Source organism: Schistocerca americana, chromosome X (assembly GCF_021461395.2).
Source record: "Schistocerca americana isolate TAMUIC-IGC-003095 chromosome X, iqSchAmer2.1, whole genome shotgun sequence".
NCBI lineage: Eukaryota > Metazoa > Arthropoda > Insecta > Orthoptera > Acrididae > Schistocerca > Schistocerca americana.
This window is the reverse complement of record NC_060130.1, coordinates 582687198-582707453: the sequence shown is the minus strand read 5'-3', so window position 1 is coordinate 582707453 and position 20256 is coordinate 582687198. Positions and strand designations below refer to the sequence as shown.

Genomic DNA, 20256 nt, shown 5'->3' with positions numbered 1-20256 from the left:
GCATCTGACCCTGAAATGTATTCCCCCAAACTGTGCCTGGTGATAGTGGCCGGTAATGTTTTAATACATGTGACTGCAGTACTTGTGCCCGCAATGTTGTCAGACAACATTGTCGGAATATATTGACGACAATATGCAACTTTTATGACAGATGTAGACGTACGATACGACGTTATGGAATGCTCATAGAGCAATATGAGTGAAAACAGTAGTCTGAAATCAGGATAAACGATACTGTTGATTTGTTGAATATACAATCCATTTAAGAATGACGTTATCTGGATATTTCTAAACTGTGCTGCAAATCAGAGTAAATGGGAGATTCATAGATACACGAACCTGCAAGTGAACAAGAAATCAACTGAGTAGCCTACTAGCGCACCACGCAGTTTTGTAGCCTCAGTATGGACTTTTTCTTTACACTTGAAGTTAACGCCGCAGTGGCAGCCATCAACGTCAACAGAGTTGCATCTAACACGGAAAACGAAAAATGTGGCGAATAGTTGGTTTCAAAAACCAATTTTGTAATCTAATACAAAATTGAATTTCATAGACGCACATTAACAGATGTTGACAACGACGTGGCGGCCGCTGTGGCCGAGCGGTTCTAAGCGCTTCGGCCCGGAACCGCACTGCTGCTACGGCCGCAGGTTCGAATCCTGCCTCGGGCATGGATGTGTGTGATTTCCTTAGGTTAGTTAGCCAGCCAGATTGAACGTATGCCTGCGAGAGTGGAAGCTGTCATCAAGACTTGAACCATTTTTTTTAACAACTGCCCTCAAATTTGTGTTATGTTACATAAAATTCGTCATATATATACGCCCATTCTCAGAGACAAAAATGGAACAAAATTCAAAATTCGTACAAGATACAGAAAAAAAATCCTATTATAAGCAGTGTTTCATTTTTAACTTCCTAATATTTAGGTGTGCTCCTTATATCTAACATATTTAACTCATAACGGCCTCCCATATTCTTTCTGAGGTCTATAGAGAGCAGAACTTGTATGACTGAGGGCTTTATTTTGAAGCTGCGTTTCTTCCATCTTCATTTGAGCTTTTAGTGGTTTCCCTTAATCACTTCAGGCGCATCCTGTAGCAGTCCTTTCCACAAGGGCTTATCCAACTACTTGCTCAGATTTGTCCAGTTTTGTTAATGCTGCGCTTCTAATGTTCTCGACGTCGACGAAATGATTAGATCTCTTTTTGCATCTACGTCAGTGCACACTGGTAGCGGCGCACCTCGCCAGCTCGATCTCAGTGCTTCGGAATTACACAGACTGGTCCTAGTCACTATTTTCTCGGTGATAGCACCGATTCTTAGCTTCGGTCCAGAATTCGATGAGCAGCGAGGAAACTGCTCTGGTGGTTAGTTGCATTGTCCAGTCAATTAATGTCACTACCTGTCAAAAACCTGAATAACCACCTCTTGCAGTGCGAACCGCTGCGAGACGTGCAGGAGACTCTGGAAGGTACTAACGGGGGTTTGGAACTACGACGACGCCAGTGACGCGGCCAGATGCGCTAGGCTTCGCAGCTGAAGATCCCTGGCGCGAACAGCCCCATATAACCTACCTGTCTGCAGTCCTGGTACACACTGAAGTCTCCGCGCCATTGTGTAGTAGCATGTCGATAGAGGAGCCAAAAATAAATGGTGCAGCCAATTGATAAAGTGGGATATAGAGTGACAATTCGGTTTCGACAGAAGCGGAAATGTTACAGCTGTGTCCACTTCACAAATGCGTTTCGCTATTTTGTTGCGGATCTTCTAGCGGAGTGCTACAGTACTGTGCTGCTGGGATTTCACTGTGTACAAGGACTGCGGACATTTACCTGCAGCCGCGCGGATTGACCTCCAGTTGGAGGTTCGAGTCCTCCCTCGGGCATTTGTGTTTGTGTGTGTGAGTTATTCTTAGCATAAGTTAGTTTAAGTAGTGTGTAAGTCTAGGGACCAATGACCTCACCAGTTTGGTCCCTTAGGAATTCACACACATTCGAACATTTACCTGTACGCAAACAAAAAATTATTTAAATAATTTTATTTTTGAGGTGATAATTAAAATTTTACGACTACCTGCCCTATCTCACGACCAAAACCAATGATTTTATTTATTATTATTCAGAGACAAACGGAATATTTTCAGGCGGACTATGTCGGGAAGCATTTAAGCACATGTCCTTACCAGGCGATGATGGTCTGTCGACGACGGGGCGCAACTCACGTTGCGCGGGTTAGTTGTTGGCAGTGAAAGAAAATGCGGCCAGAGCCACAGGGGTGAATAAAAATATGGGAAACACGAAAAACACAACACACTACCACGCCTAATATGGTGCAGGAAAACCGTTGGTATTCAATACTGCTTTCAGTCGCCTCAGAATGGATAAATACGTGTCCTGTGTGGTTTTCGAGGGAATCTTATACCAATGAAACGAATATCCTTAGCTGCATACAGGCGTTGATGTAAGTCAACGGGGACAGTTGAAAATGTGTGCCCCGACCGGCGCTCGAACCCGGGATCTCCTGCTTACGTGGCAGATGCTCAATCCATTTTTTATAATTTTTTTTTTTATTGTTTTTCGTTTGATCATTGTCTTTGGTCGTTGCGGACGTCACATGACATCCGTTCAAGTTCGTTTGTTGATCTTTCCACTCAGTTTGTTTATTATAGAGGCGACTGCAGGGACTTATCTCTGGCATGCCTCCCGTGAGACCCACATTCGTAACTTATTGTCCCGCACTATATTCATAGTGCCTCTGCCCATCATACTCATTACTTGCGGCTTTACTGCCGATTCCCTTAAGAGTTCGGGCACTGTTTATATATATATATATATATACGAAGATGGTATCTGATGGTATGTCCGAAAGAACAGATACAATCTTCATATATAATCTTATACCATTTTTCCTGGGAAATAGTGGAAAGTTCAGGTAACGATGATGGAGGTGGGTAGCGACCAGGTACCCTTCTCTACAAAGCAGACCACAATGGCTGAATAATATTGGGATCTACTGGCTAGGGGAGATGTGATAATTTACTCTCGCTGTCACAAAGCCAGTCCTGGACGATGTGCAATGTTTGAATAGGGGCCCTGTCTCCTTGGAACACGGCATCGCCATTAGGGAATAATCATTGTACCATGATATAGACTTGATCAGCTATAATGGTCACATAAGCCTTGGCAGTAACGCGACCTTGCAGAGTACCCATGGGCCCTTGGAATACAACAATATGGCTGCCCAAATCATCACCGAACCCCCGCGATGTTTCACTCTTGGGGCCTAAACCCGGCCAGAAGTTGGAAACAGGGTGAAACAAAACTCATCCGACCAAATGACTTTCTTCCATTGCTCTATAGTCCAAGTTTTCTGGTTTCGGCACCACGTTTTCCTGTTACAAGCAATCGCATCACTGATGAGTGGTTTTGGAATTCCAGCTCGCCATGCAATTCCTGTTTATGGAGCTCTCTTCGTGTTGTTTTGGTGCTGACAGGGTTCACGAAGGCGACGTTCAATTCTGCAGTGATTTTTGCAGCTGTCGTCAGCTTATTTTTCGTCAAAAATCTCTTCAATGGCCATCTGTCACCCTCACTCAAGACACATTTTCATTCGCTTTGTGACTTAGCGGATGATGTTTTTCTGCTTAGTCTCTATGCGGTATAAATCTTCGGTACGGTGGCCCTTGAAATAGCAAACACTTCGGCTAACTTGGTTACGTAAGAATCCATCAAACGAGAACCAACAATCTGACCACGTTCGAATTCGCTTAACTCCAACATAGTGCATTCACAACTAAACAAAACACTGTTACCACACTGTCGCTTGTAACGTGTTTGGAATAATGCACAGGTGCAGCTCGTGGTCAAATACGAGAGCACAACCTGTACACTTGGCTAACATCTACATTTATGTTCGCCGCGAGGAGTGGCCGCGCGGTTTGAGGCGTCATGTCATGGGCTGCGCGGCCCCTCCCTCAGGAGGTTCGAGTCCTCCCTCGGGCATGGGTTTGTGTGTTGTTCTCAGCATAAGTTAGTTTAAGTAGTGTGTAAGTCTAGGGACCGATGACCTAAGCAGTTTGGTCCCTTAGGAATTCACACATTTGAACATTTTTTTGCATTTATGTTCAAGCATGCACTTCTCGTGGTGTTATCGGTAGCGACGCTCGGGAAGGAAATCTTGAGCGACCTGCAAGCTGCTGCGAAGTGTGCCTCGTCAAGGTTCGCATCGAAGTCTCTATTCTGACCTCTAGTTGAGAATTGCTTCACTAGGACGATCTCTTTCCTGCTGTTGTGCAGTTTTATATTGCTGTGGCCACGAATATAATTGGTCAGCTCGTGTTCTGCTTCTCGTCAATCGAATCATTTTACAGTACACTTCCCGCTGGAATTTCAGTGTGTGTCACGACTGGGGATGTGTACTTCCAAACGAGCAAAAAATTAATTACCTATCTTTATTTTTTTGAGTTGATTATTAAAATTTTATGATACCCCTCGTACTCAAACAAAAGAAGGAACTGGATAAGCAGTTTGAAAAGTAGAGTGCTGTTGTGTTGCTAACGTCTACATAATGGCCTATTCTCAAACTATTATGATTTAACACCTTTGGTAATTTGTATTAATTGTTTGCTAAAAGTAGCAATGGTTATTTCGTAACTAGGGTCATTTTTTCTGTGATTATTTCGAAACTAATCTCCAATTTCTTCCCCCTTTTTTAGTTTACAGAAAGACTCCTCAGTTTACTTCTATTCTTATTCATTAAAAAGAAGGCGAATTCGAAAAGTTTTAGGTATGTTCGGTGATTTTGCACTGTCTTTTAAAATATGTAAACAATTATAAAAATTTACGATACGCAGCGTGCTGTCACTATGTCTGTAACACTTGTTTTTTATCTTACCGTGTAACGCATCATTCGCGCTGAAATTCACTACATTAACGCAGTTATTTTGTAACTAGTCTTCTTTTTATCTCTCCCATTTTTACCTTACAGTAAGAGCCCTCAGTGTATTTTTATTCGTATTCATTAAAACGAAAACAATATCTTAAAAGCCTCAGACAAATTCGATAACTTTGCACTGGCTTCTCATAATATGTGTAGAAGAACGAAAATGTACGATGCACAGTTTCTTGTCAGTATGATTATAACGTTTGCTTGTAATCTATTACTGTGTAAGGCGTCATTCACGCTGAAATGTACTACATTAACTGTCCTAAACGTCTGAATATTTATTAATTTTTTAAAATTTAGTTATATATGGAGAAAAAGTTTTACAACTATGACTGTCGCACATGTCACGTGACTGTACGAAATTTTTTCCCACCACATGCTTGTTTTTTATGTAAGTTTCGCACAACGTTGACAAATTATGCTTTGCGGCGCCAGATGTATGTCAGTTCATGTTCTGTTGTTGTTTCTACTATCCAGAGACAAGTGTTCGTAATATCACACTTCTGTAATACAATTATTGTTATTACCTTTTTGTTCCAACCTAGACCTGAAGATGATCTGCAGCGTAGATTGTAACAGACTGTCAGTAAATAAAAAGTTGTGGCCCAGACGGTGATTGTCTATTAAGAGAAAGCCAATATGATGGACGTAAAACGAAGACGATGATGGAAAAGTGAGGAATGAGTAAAATATGGAAAGGACGGCACACGAAAGAGAAGAGCAAGAGGCCACAGCGCTGTACCTGCCGAGGCCGAGGATTCCCGTGGTACCCCTGGAGAGGCAGAGTAGGCGCAGCTTGTCCACGGGGTCCTTTGCGGCCGACAACTGTCGCCGCGCCTTGTTCACCATGTCCGCCTCTTGGCGGGAGTTGGCTGACTGCGGACGGTTCCACATCCCTGCAACACGTGCCAACAACCTTATCAGTCAAAACCGAAAATACGAGCCGGCCGGATTGGCCGTGCGGTTCTAGGCGCTACAGTCTGGAGCCGCGTGATCGCTACGGTCGCAGGTTCGAATCCTGCCTCGGGCATGGATGTGTGTGATGTCCTTAGGTTAGTTAGGTTTAAGTAGTTCTAAGCTGTGTGATGTCCTTAGGTTAGTTAGGTTTAAGTAGTTCTAAGCTGTAGGGGACTGATGGCCACAGCAGTTAAGTCCCATAGTGCTCAGAGCCATTTGAACCATTTGAACCGAAAATTCGACAAGCACATTAACAGACACACTTTTGATATATTGGAGACCGTTACAAAAGCAATGGACAACTACAATCCAATACATCTAGAAACCACTTCGGATCTCATCTAAGAAACTTGGCTCAAGATTGCCGAAAGCATTTGGGCTGCAGACGCCAATAATCTACGCTCCGGTGCACTCGCTCTTGTGAATTTTGCTGGTGAATGTTACTCTCCTGTATGGGAAAGCAGCGCTCTCACAACAACGACTGATGAGCAGCTCAATGAATCGGACTATATTCGTCCAATATTTGAGAATGAAAGCACTTAGTGACTCGCAATAAACTTTACACGTAATTAAAAACCTTCAGAAGACTTTTTATTGTTGACACTCCCCCCCAAAAATTCGAGAAAGGGAAAAGTTTATCCCTAACTACATTTTCGCCATTCATGTAATAAAGCTGCTGCATCAGCCATGACGTTTTAATTTATTACTTCTTAATCACTAACTGTATTTGCGACATGTTTTGCAGACGGTATCCGCATATACAACTGAATGTACCTGCAAAATTATATCACTTTGCGACACATAGTTCAGGAGATACCACGCCATAAACACTGACAAGGAGCCGCTTGAGTGCGAGATCCCGAAGGGACAATGATCTTCGACACCCACATTTCGTCTACCATGGCACCGCAACCGCAATACTGAATGCTAATGCCAACAGGGGGGCGGGGGCGGGGGGGGGGGGGGGGAGCACCGGGGTACCTGCCCCGGGCAGCAAATTCAGGGGGCGCCATAAAATTCATATTACTGAAGAATTTCACAAAGCGCCTAGCATCCAGCGCACGTTGGTCTGTCGATTATTCATATGATTTTGAAACGCATCCCTGTTGGTTTTTGAACACTTTTGAACACATTCTAAGCTGATTTCTTCATAAGTTGATTTTTGAATGTGTGCATAATGTACGTGCTGTCTCTGCCAGGAGAATTCCCGTCGCATCTAGAAACAAAAAACTTTCCCACAGACAAAAGGGGACGGGCCTATACCAGCTGAGCCGAATAAACCCGAATGGGTGGATGCCAATCGCTGTTTGTTCATGTGGTTGATTGGGTGTGCGAATGATCAGCGTTGTTACAATTATTAGTGAAATCCATGGATTCAGACTGCTAGAGTGGGAATAAACGGCTAACAGAAATAAAAAATAAGTAAGATTACATATTATCTTCTCGGCGTATCCAAGAAAATGAAATTTTGACAGAAAATTTTTGCCAAATCGCTACACTACTAAGGGCCAGTTATACAGTTCCCGCTCAGCAGCCGCTGAGTTCAGTTCTCGTTAAGTGCGCGGAAAACGCGCTGTACAAATACATAATAATGCCTAACCGGGGAATAAACGAGGGTAACTAAACCGGTGATTCTGGGAGGGTTAGTGAAGTTAAGCGGAGAATAATTTTTGACAATGGCAGGAATAGTTACAGAATTAGTGATGACAAGATTGTTTGTTAGAAAGAGGAAAGAGAAGAAACGAGGACATCACATAAATTATATGGAAGAAGAAGACGATCCCAAATTATATAAAAATTTCATACTACTACTTTTCGATCTCATGCTTGAGAAATTGTCTTACAAACCCTTTCGGAAGTGCAGACTAACAGATATTACTTTTGTATGTAAAACGATTTGTAATGCTTTAATTTCAATTGTTATACGAGGCACAAAATATGGAATTATCTAATTCTCACTGGGATAAACACATTGAAGATGAACTGTCGCGAATGGTGGCCAATCGTCGGGAAAAGTGGCCATCTTGGGCACTTTTCCCGACGTGTAGCGTGGCCAGTTTTTCCGATCAGACGCCATGTCTGTATCAGCGGTTCACACGAGAAACAATACAACAAAAGGAAACGACAGTGACTTACATTTGGAAGTCAAAAGACGTTGAGTGAGCCGCGATAACGCAAAAACCTATTGCTCTACATAAAAAAGAAACAAGTAAAGTAATATGAGTGACTTACTTTCATCAAACGATCGGAAAACCTAAACGTTTTCACAGAGAGACAACGGAGCAAGCTACCTTTGTCAACGTCACTGACGACACGTGTAGCGTGGCCAGTTTTTCCGATCAGACGCCATGTCTGTATCAGCGGTTCACACGAGAAACAATACAACAAAAGGAAACGACAGTGACTTACATTTGGAAGTCAAAAGACGTTGAGTGAGCCGCGATAACGCAAAAACCTATTGCTCTACATAAAAAAGAAACAAGTAAAGTAATATGAGTGACTTACTTTCATCAAACGATCGGAAAACCTAAACGTTTTCACAGAGAGACAACGGAGCAAGCTACCTTTGTCAACGTCACTGACGACAATAATGGTGTCGATTACACCTAGTTTGGCCATTTCTCGGCAGGAAGCAGCACAGTTGAAGACATCAGATAAAGAGTGGCCACTTTTCCCAACTTCGCCATCTTACCTTCTTTCCCCTACACTACCTGTATTTCCCAATAGCACATCCTTTCGATAAACGCTTAGGGATAACCACAAAACCTCACTGATATCGATTTCAAGTTTTAGTCTCATTTCGATATCTAGTTTTGTGTAAGATCAATGCCTTTTAGGAGCGCTTTAAACTCTTGACACTTTGTTGCTATAGCCTCAGCAGATGAGTACAGTAACAGGGTGTCATTAGTCTCCTCTGTGATTGCTCTTCTTTGTATCTTAAACTAATACCTCCAAGTCTCTTACAGCAGTCATTATCTGGACTGGATGGGCAGTTGCCTTCCGTTTAATTTTATTCAACGCTGATATTGATAGTTCCACTTGACCGTTGGTATTCGTCTATGTGCTCTGCTGGAAACGTTCACGCACTATTGGAATGTGTCTCCACTTACACCCAGACCCCCTGTACGTCCTTAGTCTCGATAATACGTGAATTTTCTTTCACGACATTATACCTCCTATCTTCACATTGACGTCGCAGCAGGAGTAAGATGTACGACGAACAAATTACCGTAGTGATTCTCGTCGAACCGCAACAATATTTTGCCTTCACGTGATATTGATTAACAGAAGTGTCCAAAGTAAAGTGAAACAATAATGACCGATCCATTCTGGTGTTGCTGCTTCTCTGCTGACAACAAATGACCCCTGACTGCTTTTTAGACTTACAGGTCCACCTCTCGTGACATCTAGTGGTCATGTCTGCATTACTTGGAGTGTTCGGATACTGCAATGAAAATGTGTTTTGTGAAAAAAATTGCATAATGGACGTTTCACGTTTCCACTCCTCAATTGTTTTTAGGCCTAATTTCATTGCAATAATTATTACTTAAAACACTTTTCATTTTACAGACCTGAATAAAAATGCCCTCTGATGATGGCAGAAAGATACTGAAACATGTTCGAGCATTAAAAAGAACAGTTGTTTGCATACTAGAAGGCTTAAATTCCCGTGATTGATGTATATTTTTGATAGGAAGTCTTCATTCTCGTAACATACGTGCTCGGTTATTCTGTGTTAATGTATTCTACTAGCTAGAGATTGTGAAAAAAATTGTAGAAGATTTTTTGACGTCAAGGAGCATGACATCAAGTACTCAGATAGTGTACGTCAACTATGCGGGAGATATAGTCCCACTTCCTGCAACAGTGTATCATAAGTCACTGCAACGACTCCGGGTTTCATGCCATGTGACTGGGCAAAGGAGCAGAGTATTCAAATCTCTAAGATGATTTTCAGGTTTATGGGCCTATCTCACTGACGTCCATGTATGGTAGGGTGATGGGACGTATTTTGTGCTTGTGTATGGTCATTTTTCTGGCAAGATCCGATCGTGTGATACGCAACTTTTTGCATTCGTTCTTGAGATCCAGAAGACAGTAAACAGTGATCTCAGGTTGATGCCACGCTCCTTGACGTCCAAAAATCTTCTATAAATTTTTTCACAATCTCTAGCTAGTAAAATACATTAATACAGAATAACCGAGCACGTATGTTACGAGAATGAAGACTTCCTAACAAAAATATGTATCAATAACGGGAATTCGCCGGCCGGTGTGGCCGTGCGGTTCTAGGCGCTTCAGTCTGGAACCACGTGACCGCTACGGTCGCAGGTTCGAATCCTGCCTCGGGCATGGATGTGTGTGATGTCCTTAGGTTAGTTAGGTTTAAGTAGTTCTAAGTTCTAGGGGACTGATGACCATAGATGTTAAGTCCCATAGTGCTCAGAGCCATTTGAATAACGGGAATTCAAGCCTCCTAGTATACAAACAACTGTTCTTCTCACTGCTCGAACATGTTTTAGTATCGTTTGGGCCATCATCAGTGAGAATTTTTATTCATGTCTTTAAAATGCAAACATATTTTAAGTAATAATTATTGCAACGAAATTAGGCCTAAAAACAACTCAAGAGTGGAAATGTCAAACGTCCTTCATGCTATTTTCTTCACAAAACGTATTTTCAGTGAAGCTGTATTCTCGGTACTCTGTTGAATGTCCCTATATCTGTTCCAACTGTCAAATCATAGAGAAAATGTTTCAAAGATTCATTACTACATGGTGCATGGTCTTTCTGCCAAGCAATGCTTCCCTCAGGAGTTACAAGTGTCATTTGTCGAGGTCTCCTCCGTTTAATTGATGCGCACTTTGTGTGTTAAGCAGTGTGCATGTAAGCTTTTGTTTGTATCAATAAAACATCTTTACAATGAAAGGAGATAATTTGGGTTTCAGAAATAGCATAAAAAGCAAAAAGTAGTATTATCGAAGTATCTCACACTCATCCAGAATGAAAAAATATCCATGTATCCAAAAGAGAAGGGAGTGCCATGGTTGATGTATGCCATCTCGTACTTCATCTGAAAGACCACCCATGTTTATGCTGCAAAACAGAAAGACCTATTGCAGATGTTACCATATGTACCTCAAGAGTAGGGGGAGTTCTACGGTAAACTTTGCATCCGGTCCCACAAATGGTATTCTATAAGAAAAAGAAGTCAATACTAAAAGATTTTTTGCTTACCTTAATTTTACTTGTCTCCTGTAAAAATTTGAACGGTATCAGACACGGTCTTTGTTGACTTCAGTTCTGATAGTTAAAACATTACTGCTATATTTCTGTACTTGTATTATAAGTTCTCTGGTGTGACACCTAGAACATTATTAATACGTAATTTATTTTCTAATTTGTCTCATTATTTTTCCACTGATGAGGTCAGGAGCGTAATTCCGTGGAATCAGAATACCATCTCTATTATTTTTGGATAGAGATAAGTTATGTACAAAAAGAGATACAGTGTTTATTGATTCTCCTGATGAGTGTGAGTTGTGAGATTTTGCACTTAGAATGTATAACATTACCACTCTTCAGTTTATGTCAGTTGTGATTATTACCCTACTTTCTAGAAAGTTAAGTTCTATAGAACCTTCTTCGCATTACTGTATAGCTCGCCATCTGCTACGAAATGATGTCATTGTGAGTTTGTTTGGCGAGTTTAACAAATTACTTTATCTATAAATGTAATTTTGTTCCGCGAAAATACTTCGTCACTATATTTTGCCGTTATTTACAGCTACTCTCGTATTATCTATCTCATAACACAAATGTGAGATTAAGAGAATAACTAGCCAAAAATATGTAATCTCCTTTGTCTAGTTACTGGAATAATTAACCACCGTGAAATATACAGGAGTATACGTGCGAAGCGATGTAAAGTAGAACGAACACATGTGCAATCTGGCAAGGGGTGATGGCAGTTGTCAGACTTAGTTTTATTTGAAGAATCCCTAGGAACTATAATTCACGACCTAAAGAGACCGCATGTGAAATACTCGATCGATCAATTCTTGAGTAGTTGGACAGTCTCGTACCCTTACTAAGTTGTATTAATAGATGACACAAAACAAAAGAAGAACTGCACCCTTCGTTTAGTCACCGTGAGAGTGTCACGGAAATGCTCAACAATTGTTTTTGCGAGATTCCAGGGATCTACGTTCGAAAACGAGCCCTCTGAAACGAAACATATCCCGTTTGACCTCTCTCATTAGATAGGCTAATACATGAGACTGAAATTTAATATCGACTAAATGTGCTACGTGCTGTCACCGTTGCTCACATGGACATTTATTGATTTATTTTCCTGTTGTCCTTTAATATCTGTTAGTTACACAACACACTTTCATGTGTACGATAAAAGTAAATAAAGATAGTAATCAGGCTAAGATTATTTGGAAAGCGCATCGTATTTACAGCTTTACGTATAATAAAATGAACAGTTCGATTTTAACATCTAATTTTTTTTTAAAATCTGATACATTTACGCTTATAAAGAAATGCTGATCATGGGAGACAATTGGTACAAACAGTGCGTCACATCTACATCTACATCCGTACTTCACAAGCCACCTTACGGGGCCTGGCGGAGGGTACTTTGTGCACACTGTCATTTCCGTCTTTTCTGTTCCACTCGCGTATGGTTCGGGGCAAGAGCGATTACTACTAACCCTCCGTGTGAGCTCGAATCTCTGTAATTTTATCTTAATGGTCTTTTCACGAGACATGCGTAGGAGGAATCAATATATTGGTTGACTCTTCGAGGAATGTACATTCTCGTTACTTTAACAGTTGGCCTTAACTTAGATGAAGAATGCCTCTCCTGCAGCGTCTGCCACTGGAGTTGGCTGAGTATCTCAGTGACGCTTTCGCGTTTACTAAATGAATCTGTTACGAAACGTGCTGCTCTTCTCTATCCCATTAGTTCCATCTGATACGGATCCCATGCTGATAAGCAATATTCAAGGATTGGTCGAACGAATGTTTTGTAAGCTACTTCCTTTGTCGATGAACTACATTTCCTTATGATCCTACCAATGAATATGTCTGCCACATGCCTTACTCGCGATTATTTTTATATGTTCGTTCTAGTTCAAATCGCTTCGTACGCATACTCATACATATTTTAAGGATGCGACTACTTCCAGTCACTTCTGAAATCTTGTAATCGTACATTAAAGGGTGTTTCTGTCTATGTATTCGCAATACGTTATATTTGTTTATGTTGAAAGTCAATTGCCACTCCCTGCACGAATCGTTGATCTTCTGTGGGTCTTCTTGCATTTCACTACAATTTTATAGAGTCGCGACTTCTTTGTATACAGCAGCATTGTCTGCAAAAGCTCATGGAACCTCCGACTTTATCTACCAGGTCATTTATGTATATTGTAAAAAGGAATGGCCTTATAATACTCCAGTGATACTTTTACGTCTGAGGACTTCTCTCCATTCAGAATGACATATGTTCTATGGCACAGTGGCACAACGGTGAAAGGAGATAATTGTTGTGATCGTGCAGAGAGTATGGAACTTAAAACGCCTATCTTCGCCTTCTAGACTCTTAGAGCAGTTCGAAAAAGGTGGAGCGTGCTAGGGGCAGTGGCGCAGCTATCGATCGCCCGTTGCTTGCAGAGTGCGAAAGTGAGTGTAGACATTGGGAGTTCAACGACCGTGCTACGGTGAAATCACGAGAGTAAAGCCAAATTATATCGTCCAACTAAAAGTCCACATAAAAAAGTCAGCTCATATGTAGTAAATGGGTTATAGATCTGTCTAGTAAACACGAGGTGGCCGAAATAAAATGGTTCTAAAAGTGCTGTTTATCTTGTAGAAAATAACAATTATAACTCCTCCTTTGCAACTAATTTTTAGAATAGTTTTTAACCAAATATTTTTCATTTGACGAGCTTAGGCGTATTCAGTCAACGGTCTTTGTAGACCACTGAAGACATTTAATACAATAACGTGGAACATGTTTGGTTAAAAATAATTAAAAACTTCATTTGCAAACGACGAGAAGCAGTAATTCTTATCTTCAAGAGAAAAAAGATTTTAAATAGCAGCTGAGGAAGAATGGTTGCAGATATTGACAATATAATGTCCTAGAGGTGTATTCGGCATTTCGTAACAATTTAATGATAGTTTTCGAAGAATAAGTGAGATGTTTAGCGCATGGTCACATTTTTTAATACAGTTTCAGATTATCAAGTGCCAAATAACATTAAGGGCTACAGAAGAATATTTTGTCAAAAACAAATATCAGTTTTTCAGGTCATTATAGCTTCGCGTTTGTTTAACATGGACAAGCGGAACACATCGTCCTGACTTGTAACTGGGAGTATTTTTGCTCTCTGATTGTAAGACACTGTCATATACGTATAACGATTCTTATAGCTAAAAAACAAAAAATCTTGGAGTGGGGGCTGTCTAAATGATACGCTCCGAGACGTCCATACACTGCGCTTTCGCTATAACTCGTGTAAAGTGCTATCATATGCGTTCAGAATTTTCTGAAAAATCCTAATCAACTGTCATTACAACCGGTAAACCCGCGATTCTAAAAGTATCGGACTCCCATGTACAAAACAGCTTCAAACGTCTGATTACTTTGCAAATTACACTCCTGGAAATTGAAATAAGAACACCGTGAATTCATTGTCCCAGGAAGGGGAAACTTTATTGACACATTCCTGGGGTCAGATACATCACATGATCACACTGACAGAACCACAGGCACATCGACACAGGCAACAGAGCATGCACAATGTCGGCACTAGTACAGTGTATATCCACCTTTCGCAGCAATGCAGGCTGCTATTCTCCCATGGAGACGATCGTAGAGATGCTGGATGTAGTCCTGTGGAACGGCTTGCCATGCCATTTCCACCTGGCGCCTCAGTTGGACCAGCGTTCGTGCTGGACGTGCAGACCACGTGAGACGACGCTTCATCCAATCCCAAACATGCTCAATGGGGGACAGATCCGGAGATCTTGCTGGCCAGGGTAGTTGACTTACACCTTCTAGAGCACGTTGGGTGGCACGGGATACATGCGGACGTGCATTGTCCTGTTGGAACAGTACGTTCCCTTGCCGGTCTAGGAATGGTAGAACGATGGGTTCGATGACGGTTTGGATCTACCGTGCACTATTCAGTGTCCCCTCGACGATCACCAGTGGTGTACGGCCAGTGTAGGAGATCGCTCCCCACACCATGATGCCGGGTGCTGGCCCTGTGTGCCTCGGTCGTATGCAGTCCTGATTGTGGCGCTCACCTGCACGGCGCCAAACACGCATACGACCATCATTGGCACCAAGGCAGAAGCGACTCTCATCGCTGAAGACGACACGTCTCCATTCGTCCCTCCATTCACGCCTGTCGCGACACCACTGGAGGCGGGCTGCACGATGTTGGGGCGTGATCGGAAGACGGCCTAACGATGTGCGGGACCGTAGCCCAGCTTCATGGAGACGGTTGCGAATGGTCCTCGCCGATACCCCAGGAGCAACAGTGTCCCTAATTTGCTGGGAAGTGGCGGTGCGGTCCCCTACGGCACTGCGTAGGATCCTACGGTCTTGGCGTGCATCCGTGCGTCGCTGTGGTCCGGTCCCAGGTCGACGGGCACGTGCACCTTCCGCCGACCACTGGCGACAACATCGATGTACTGTGGAGACCTCACGCCCCATGTGTTGAGCAATTCGGCGGTACGTCCACCCGGCCTCCCGCATGCCCACTATACGCCCTCGCTCAAAGTCCGTCAACTGCACATACGGTTCACGTCCACGCTGTCGCGGCATGCTACCAGTGTTAAAGACTGCGATGGAGCTCCGTATGCCACGGCAAACTGGCTGACACTGACGGCGGCGGTGCACAAATGCTGCGCAGCTAGCGCCATTCGACGGCCAACACCGCGGTTCCTGGTGTGTCCGCTGTGCCGTGCGTGTGATCATTGCTTGTACAGCCCTCTCGCAGTGTCCGGAGCAAGTATGGTGGGTCTGACACACCGGTGTCAATGTGTTCTTTTTTCCATTTCCAGGAGTGTAGTTAATGTGTTAAATATTTGACATTAAGTACGTAAGCGAAAAAATCTATAGAAAAGATTTAAAATTATACTTACAATTTATTGGAAGTTGCTAAGTTGTCTCACTATAAACCACTTGATGTATATAGCCTGGGTATTCTCCGCTCCATTTTAAGCCAAAGCACGTGTTTCATGCATCTGAATGTTTATAACGTTTGGTCTCCTGAACAATGTCTCGAGCAATGACATAATTTTGCAAGTAACAGTCTTATGTCGATACTGCCTGCAAAATGTGTTGCGAATAGATTCTGAAGCAAAGAAGTAATAAATTAAAACGTCATGCCTGGAGCTGAAGTTTGACTGCATGAACAGTAAAAATGTAGTTAGCGATAAACTTTTTTCCTTTCATGATTTTGTGGGGGGTGTCAGGGATAAAAAGTTTCGTAAGGAAGTGGAATTAAGTGTAAAGTTCTATGGAAGCCGCTAAGTGTTCTCATTCTCAAATACTAAATGAGTATAATCTTAGTATTTCCGCACGGCCACTTACGCTGCCTCAAGACAAACATACCATACCGTTTTTTACTTTAATACTTGTCTAATTGCTTTAAACGTTTTACGTAAGTTTACACCTGTTAATGAGTAGATTGTGACAACATTTTAAATTTTTAAATTCGGTCAATAATTACGCGAAGTATACAAACCAAGTTTTTTTCTGGCCCTGGAAGCCGTTAGACAAGCAACCTGCCCTTGGACTTGGTTCCGAGATAGTCGAATAGAACTAGAAATTAATAGCCGAACGGAGACACGAAATCGAGACGCGGTATTAGCAAGTCTTAGTTCCGTGGCTTAGTTACGTCGAGAAAGGAAGTGAAAACTATCGTGGCTTAGTTACGTCGAGAAAGGAAGTGAAAGCTATCATCACTCAGAACGGTCGCGGTACTCGACAGTGCTTTACTGCAGATGGTTCTATTGAAGATTGTGTGTCCTTGCCTTCCAGTGATCTGAAAACTGCATCATCCAGCCATTATGCAACTCGATTTTTTTAACACACACAAATCATTGTTAAAACGTCACCAGAAAAAGAATTCTAAGACCAAACAGGACTCGAACCCCAGATCTTAGGAAATGTGGTTTGCCTTACACGCACAGCCACCAAACCACACACAACAATGGAACAGAAATGTTTAATTTGATGTCAGTCAGAGGATATATCATAAAAAGATTTAACATCCCGTTGACAACGACATAATTAGAGATGGGGTTCATGCTCGGTATGCACAAGGACGGCGAAGGAAATCGATCGTCTTCTTTTCAAGAGTATCATCCTGGCATTTGTCTCAAGCGATTTGTGGAAGCACTGGATGGCTTGAAGGGGATTTGAGTCCCGCTCTCCACCACGCCAATCCAATGTCTCAACCAGCGCACCAGCTCGCTTGGTGGGTTTTGTAGTAGAAGGAGCGGCGATACACAGAGGCCTAAGACATAAAACAAGCGATTAGAGAATGAGGAATCTATTTACATTTTTAGCATTAGTTGCTCGTATCCATGCGATAAATGAAATGCAGGTGGCATCAAATTAAGAAAACTACCATTCGGAGCGGTTCCACAGCCGACATTAATTCCAAAATAAATCAGCCGTCGAAGTAATGGAAGCGAATTTATCCTGAGTGAGGTGAAATCATATCCATAGGAACTGGAAAAAATCTTTGGAGAAACGTCACTCTTTACCTAAATGCGTAACACAACAGTATGTAACAGTTAGTATTGGGAAAATGAAAGCCTTACCTGAAGCTACAGCAGATATGTCAGGTGTTACTAATGCAAGAAACGAGAGTATATGCCTCTGTCCACCCACTCTCTCTCTCTCTCTCTCTCTCTCTCTCTCTCTCTCTCTCTCTCTCTCACACACACACACACACACACACACACACACACACACACACGTACATACAGGGTGTTCGGAAATCCCCGTTACAAATTTCTAGGACTCGTCGAGGGGAGTGAGTGCATAATATCTTGATAGGAACACGTCCAGAAACGTACCGTTTCTGTTCTACGTCGGTTTCAATTCAAATGTTTAACTCATCCGCTTCTGCTTGAGGAACTGAATTAGGCGTGACGCAGTAAAATTTTTAGATAACAATTCGAAAGAAAACATAACGAAACATCCATTTATCACTGAGGCACAATTGTTTGCATTAACACTTAAACATTACGTTCTGTACGTAAAGTATGCTTGATTCTTTTCTGTTTTGGAATAATGTAAACAGACAGTGTTTAAGTGTTAATGCAAACAAGTGTGCTTAAGTGATAAATGAGTGTTTCATTGTGTTTCCTTTCGAATTGTTATGTAATAATTGTATTGTGTCATTCCCTCATTTCATCCCTCAAGCGCACGTGGATTAGTTAAACATCTGAAATGAAGCCGTCGTAGAGCGGAAACGGTACGTTTCTGGACGTGAGTTCCTATTCAAAATGTTATGTACTCACTCCCCTCTACAAATCCTAAAGGTTTGTAACGGGAATTTCGGAACATCATGTATACACTAAACTTATAAAAATACGTCTCGAGCACGTGCGCATATCCATCTGTTTACATGCTTATATACAGACAACAAAAAAGAAAAATAAACTCATTTTGCTGCTACTATGTGTATTCTTACTTTTCAACACAGTTCTTACTGTTACTATCTGCATAAAAAAACAGCTACAAAATGATAACCACAGTTGCCACGTTATTTTAACGGTATTTATCCGTCTCATCCAGTGACAGCTTTCAACAGTGAACGCTGTACCATAAAAAGTGCTGTTTATGACGCTACAGTGAAAATGTTGAAGTGTGTACAGGTGACAATAAGACAGAACTTCTAGAAATAAAATAATATTTCTCTAGCAGCGATGGATAATTTTTGAGAATGCAATCAGATTAACCTGCGATGACGGTAAAACGCTAATAAATTCAATTTTTGCTGTACTTTCACCCGGAATCTAATTCTAGATCTTGATATGCATGAGAATAAATTTGCATGAAACAGCACAAAGGTGTTTTGCTTGATGTAACTAACATTTCATTAATTAAATTCTATCGTTCATGTTTGTCAGGTGGACGTCGTCTCGATAGTCAATTTCCCTAGCAATGAAACGATGGACGGCAACGTATCAAGTTTATCGACGTAAGCTGTTCTCGTGGGCACTGGGTATTGTTTAATTTCTGTTAGATATGCAGCACAACAATAAACAGCAGAATTCATACGTGGTAGCTCCAAACTGATACAGAGCTAGTCACACCACCAAAGCGAAGAGCCATGCAACACTACTGTTGTCGACAACACAAGCACTTACTGTGAGAGGTAACCTTCCATTTTTTCCTGAACATTGCGAGCTGCTGCCTCCCGTCATGCCAGTAACACCTCGGCTAGACTGACCGTTCGTTCAACCCCCGCGTCTTTATATAAAGCCCTGCAATCGATAAAAGCGCACAAGAACAGGGCTATGCACTTGGCGATTAGTGCGTGTGAGTACTGATACGGGATACCCATTAAAACGTTTGTTGATATTAATCTGCGCAGAGTGTACCATGGGTAACATCTCACAAACGTGTCTGTAAAGTTATTGACGTCCGACAGCGTTTGTATAGTCTTTGTGCTACAGTATATTTCCGCTCAGTTTCCCCTAAAGCATGATTAAGACGCAGTAGACGAGACTAATAACTGCGAGGGGCGTTTTAAACTATCGTAGTGAATGAACGAACCATGCAATGTTTCGTAATAAAAGGTACGAGCTCTAGAACTGAAACAAGCGACATTCATTGTGAAACACCAACAGATAGGAACATAGAACATTATAGGAGACATATGCCACAAGATACAGCAATGGCATTATTACCGTGTTCTCCACCAAATTACCAGATTTTGGAATAATGATGAAGCTCTAAATGCAACTACCTGCTTTCGTCATCTGAATATCACGTGTCACGCTGGCAAAAAGTGTGCTTTCGTCTGTATTTCCGAGATATAAACGTTCCGATTTTCAATTACTTACGGTGAAAAATAGATAACGTAACATAATCATCGCTTCTACGTACAATGTCCGTGTTCTGGTGAGGGCCCATTTACGCTGTACGCATCTCTTCCAGAGAGTGAATATTACATGTTAAGCGATAAGCTGCTATATTCTTTCTGTTGCGTTGTTGTTGTTGTGTTCTTCAGTCCGAAGAATGACTTGACGCCGCTCTCCGCGTTACTGTATCCAGTGCAAGCCTCTTCCTCTTTCATCTCCGAATAGCTA

The 20256-nt window shown here is 41.9% G+C and overlaps 1 protein-coding gene across 2 annotated transcripts in view; it reads right to left on the bottom strand.

Moving 5' to 3' along the window:
• Window positions 1-20256, bottom strand: part of LOC124555633 (calcyphosin-like protein) — a 332295-nt gene that overhangs the window by 228194 nt on the left and 83845 nt on the right. Inside the window, exons 1-2 of one of the 2 annotated variants that reach the window (XM_047129608.1) lie at window positions 19312-19376; window positions 5687-5840 (exon numbers count right to left, since the gene is read on the bottom strand). In XM_047129608.1, the coding sequence (XP_046985564.1) occupies window positions 5687-5840; window positions 19312-19345 (188 nt within the window). In that variant the 5' untranslated portion in view covers window positions 19346-19376. Of the gene's footprint in view, window positions 1-5686; window positions 5841-19311; window positions 19377-20256 lie in introns of those variants that run through there. The other variant, XM_047129609.1, reaches the window with a different exon arrangement.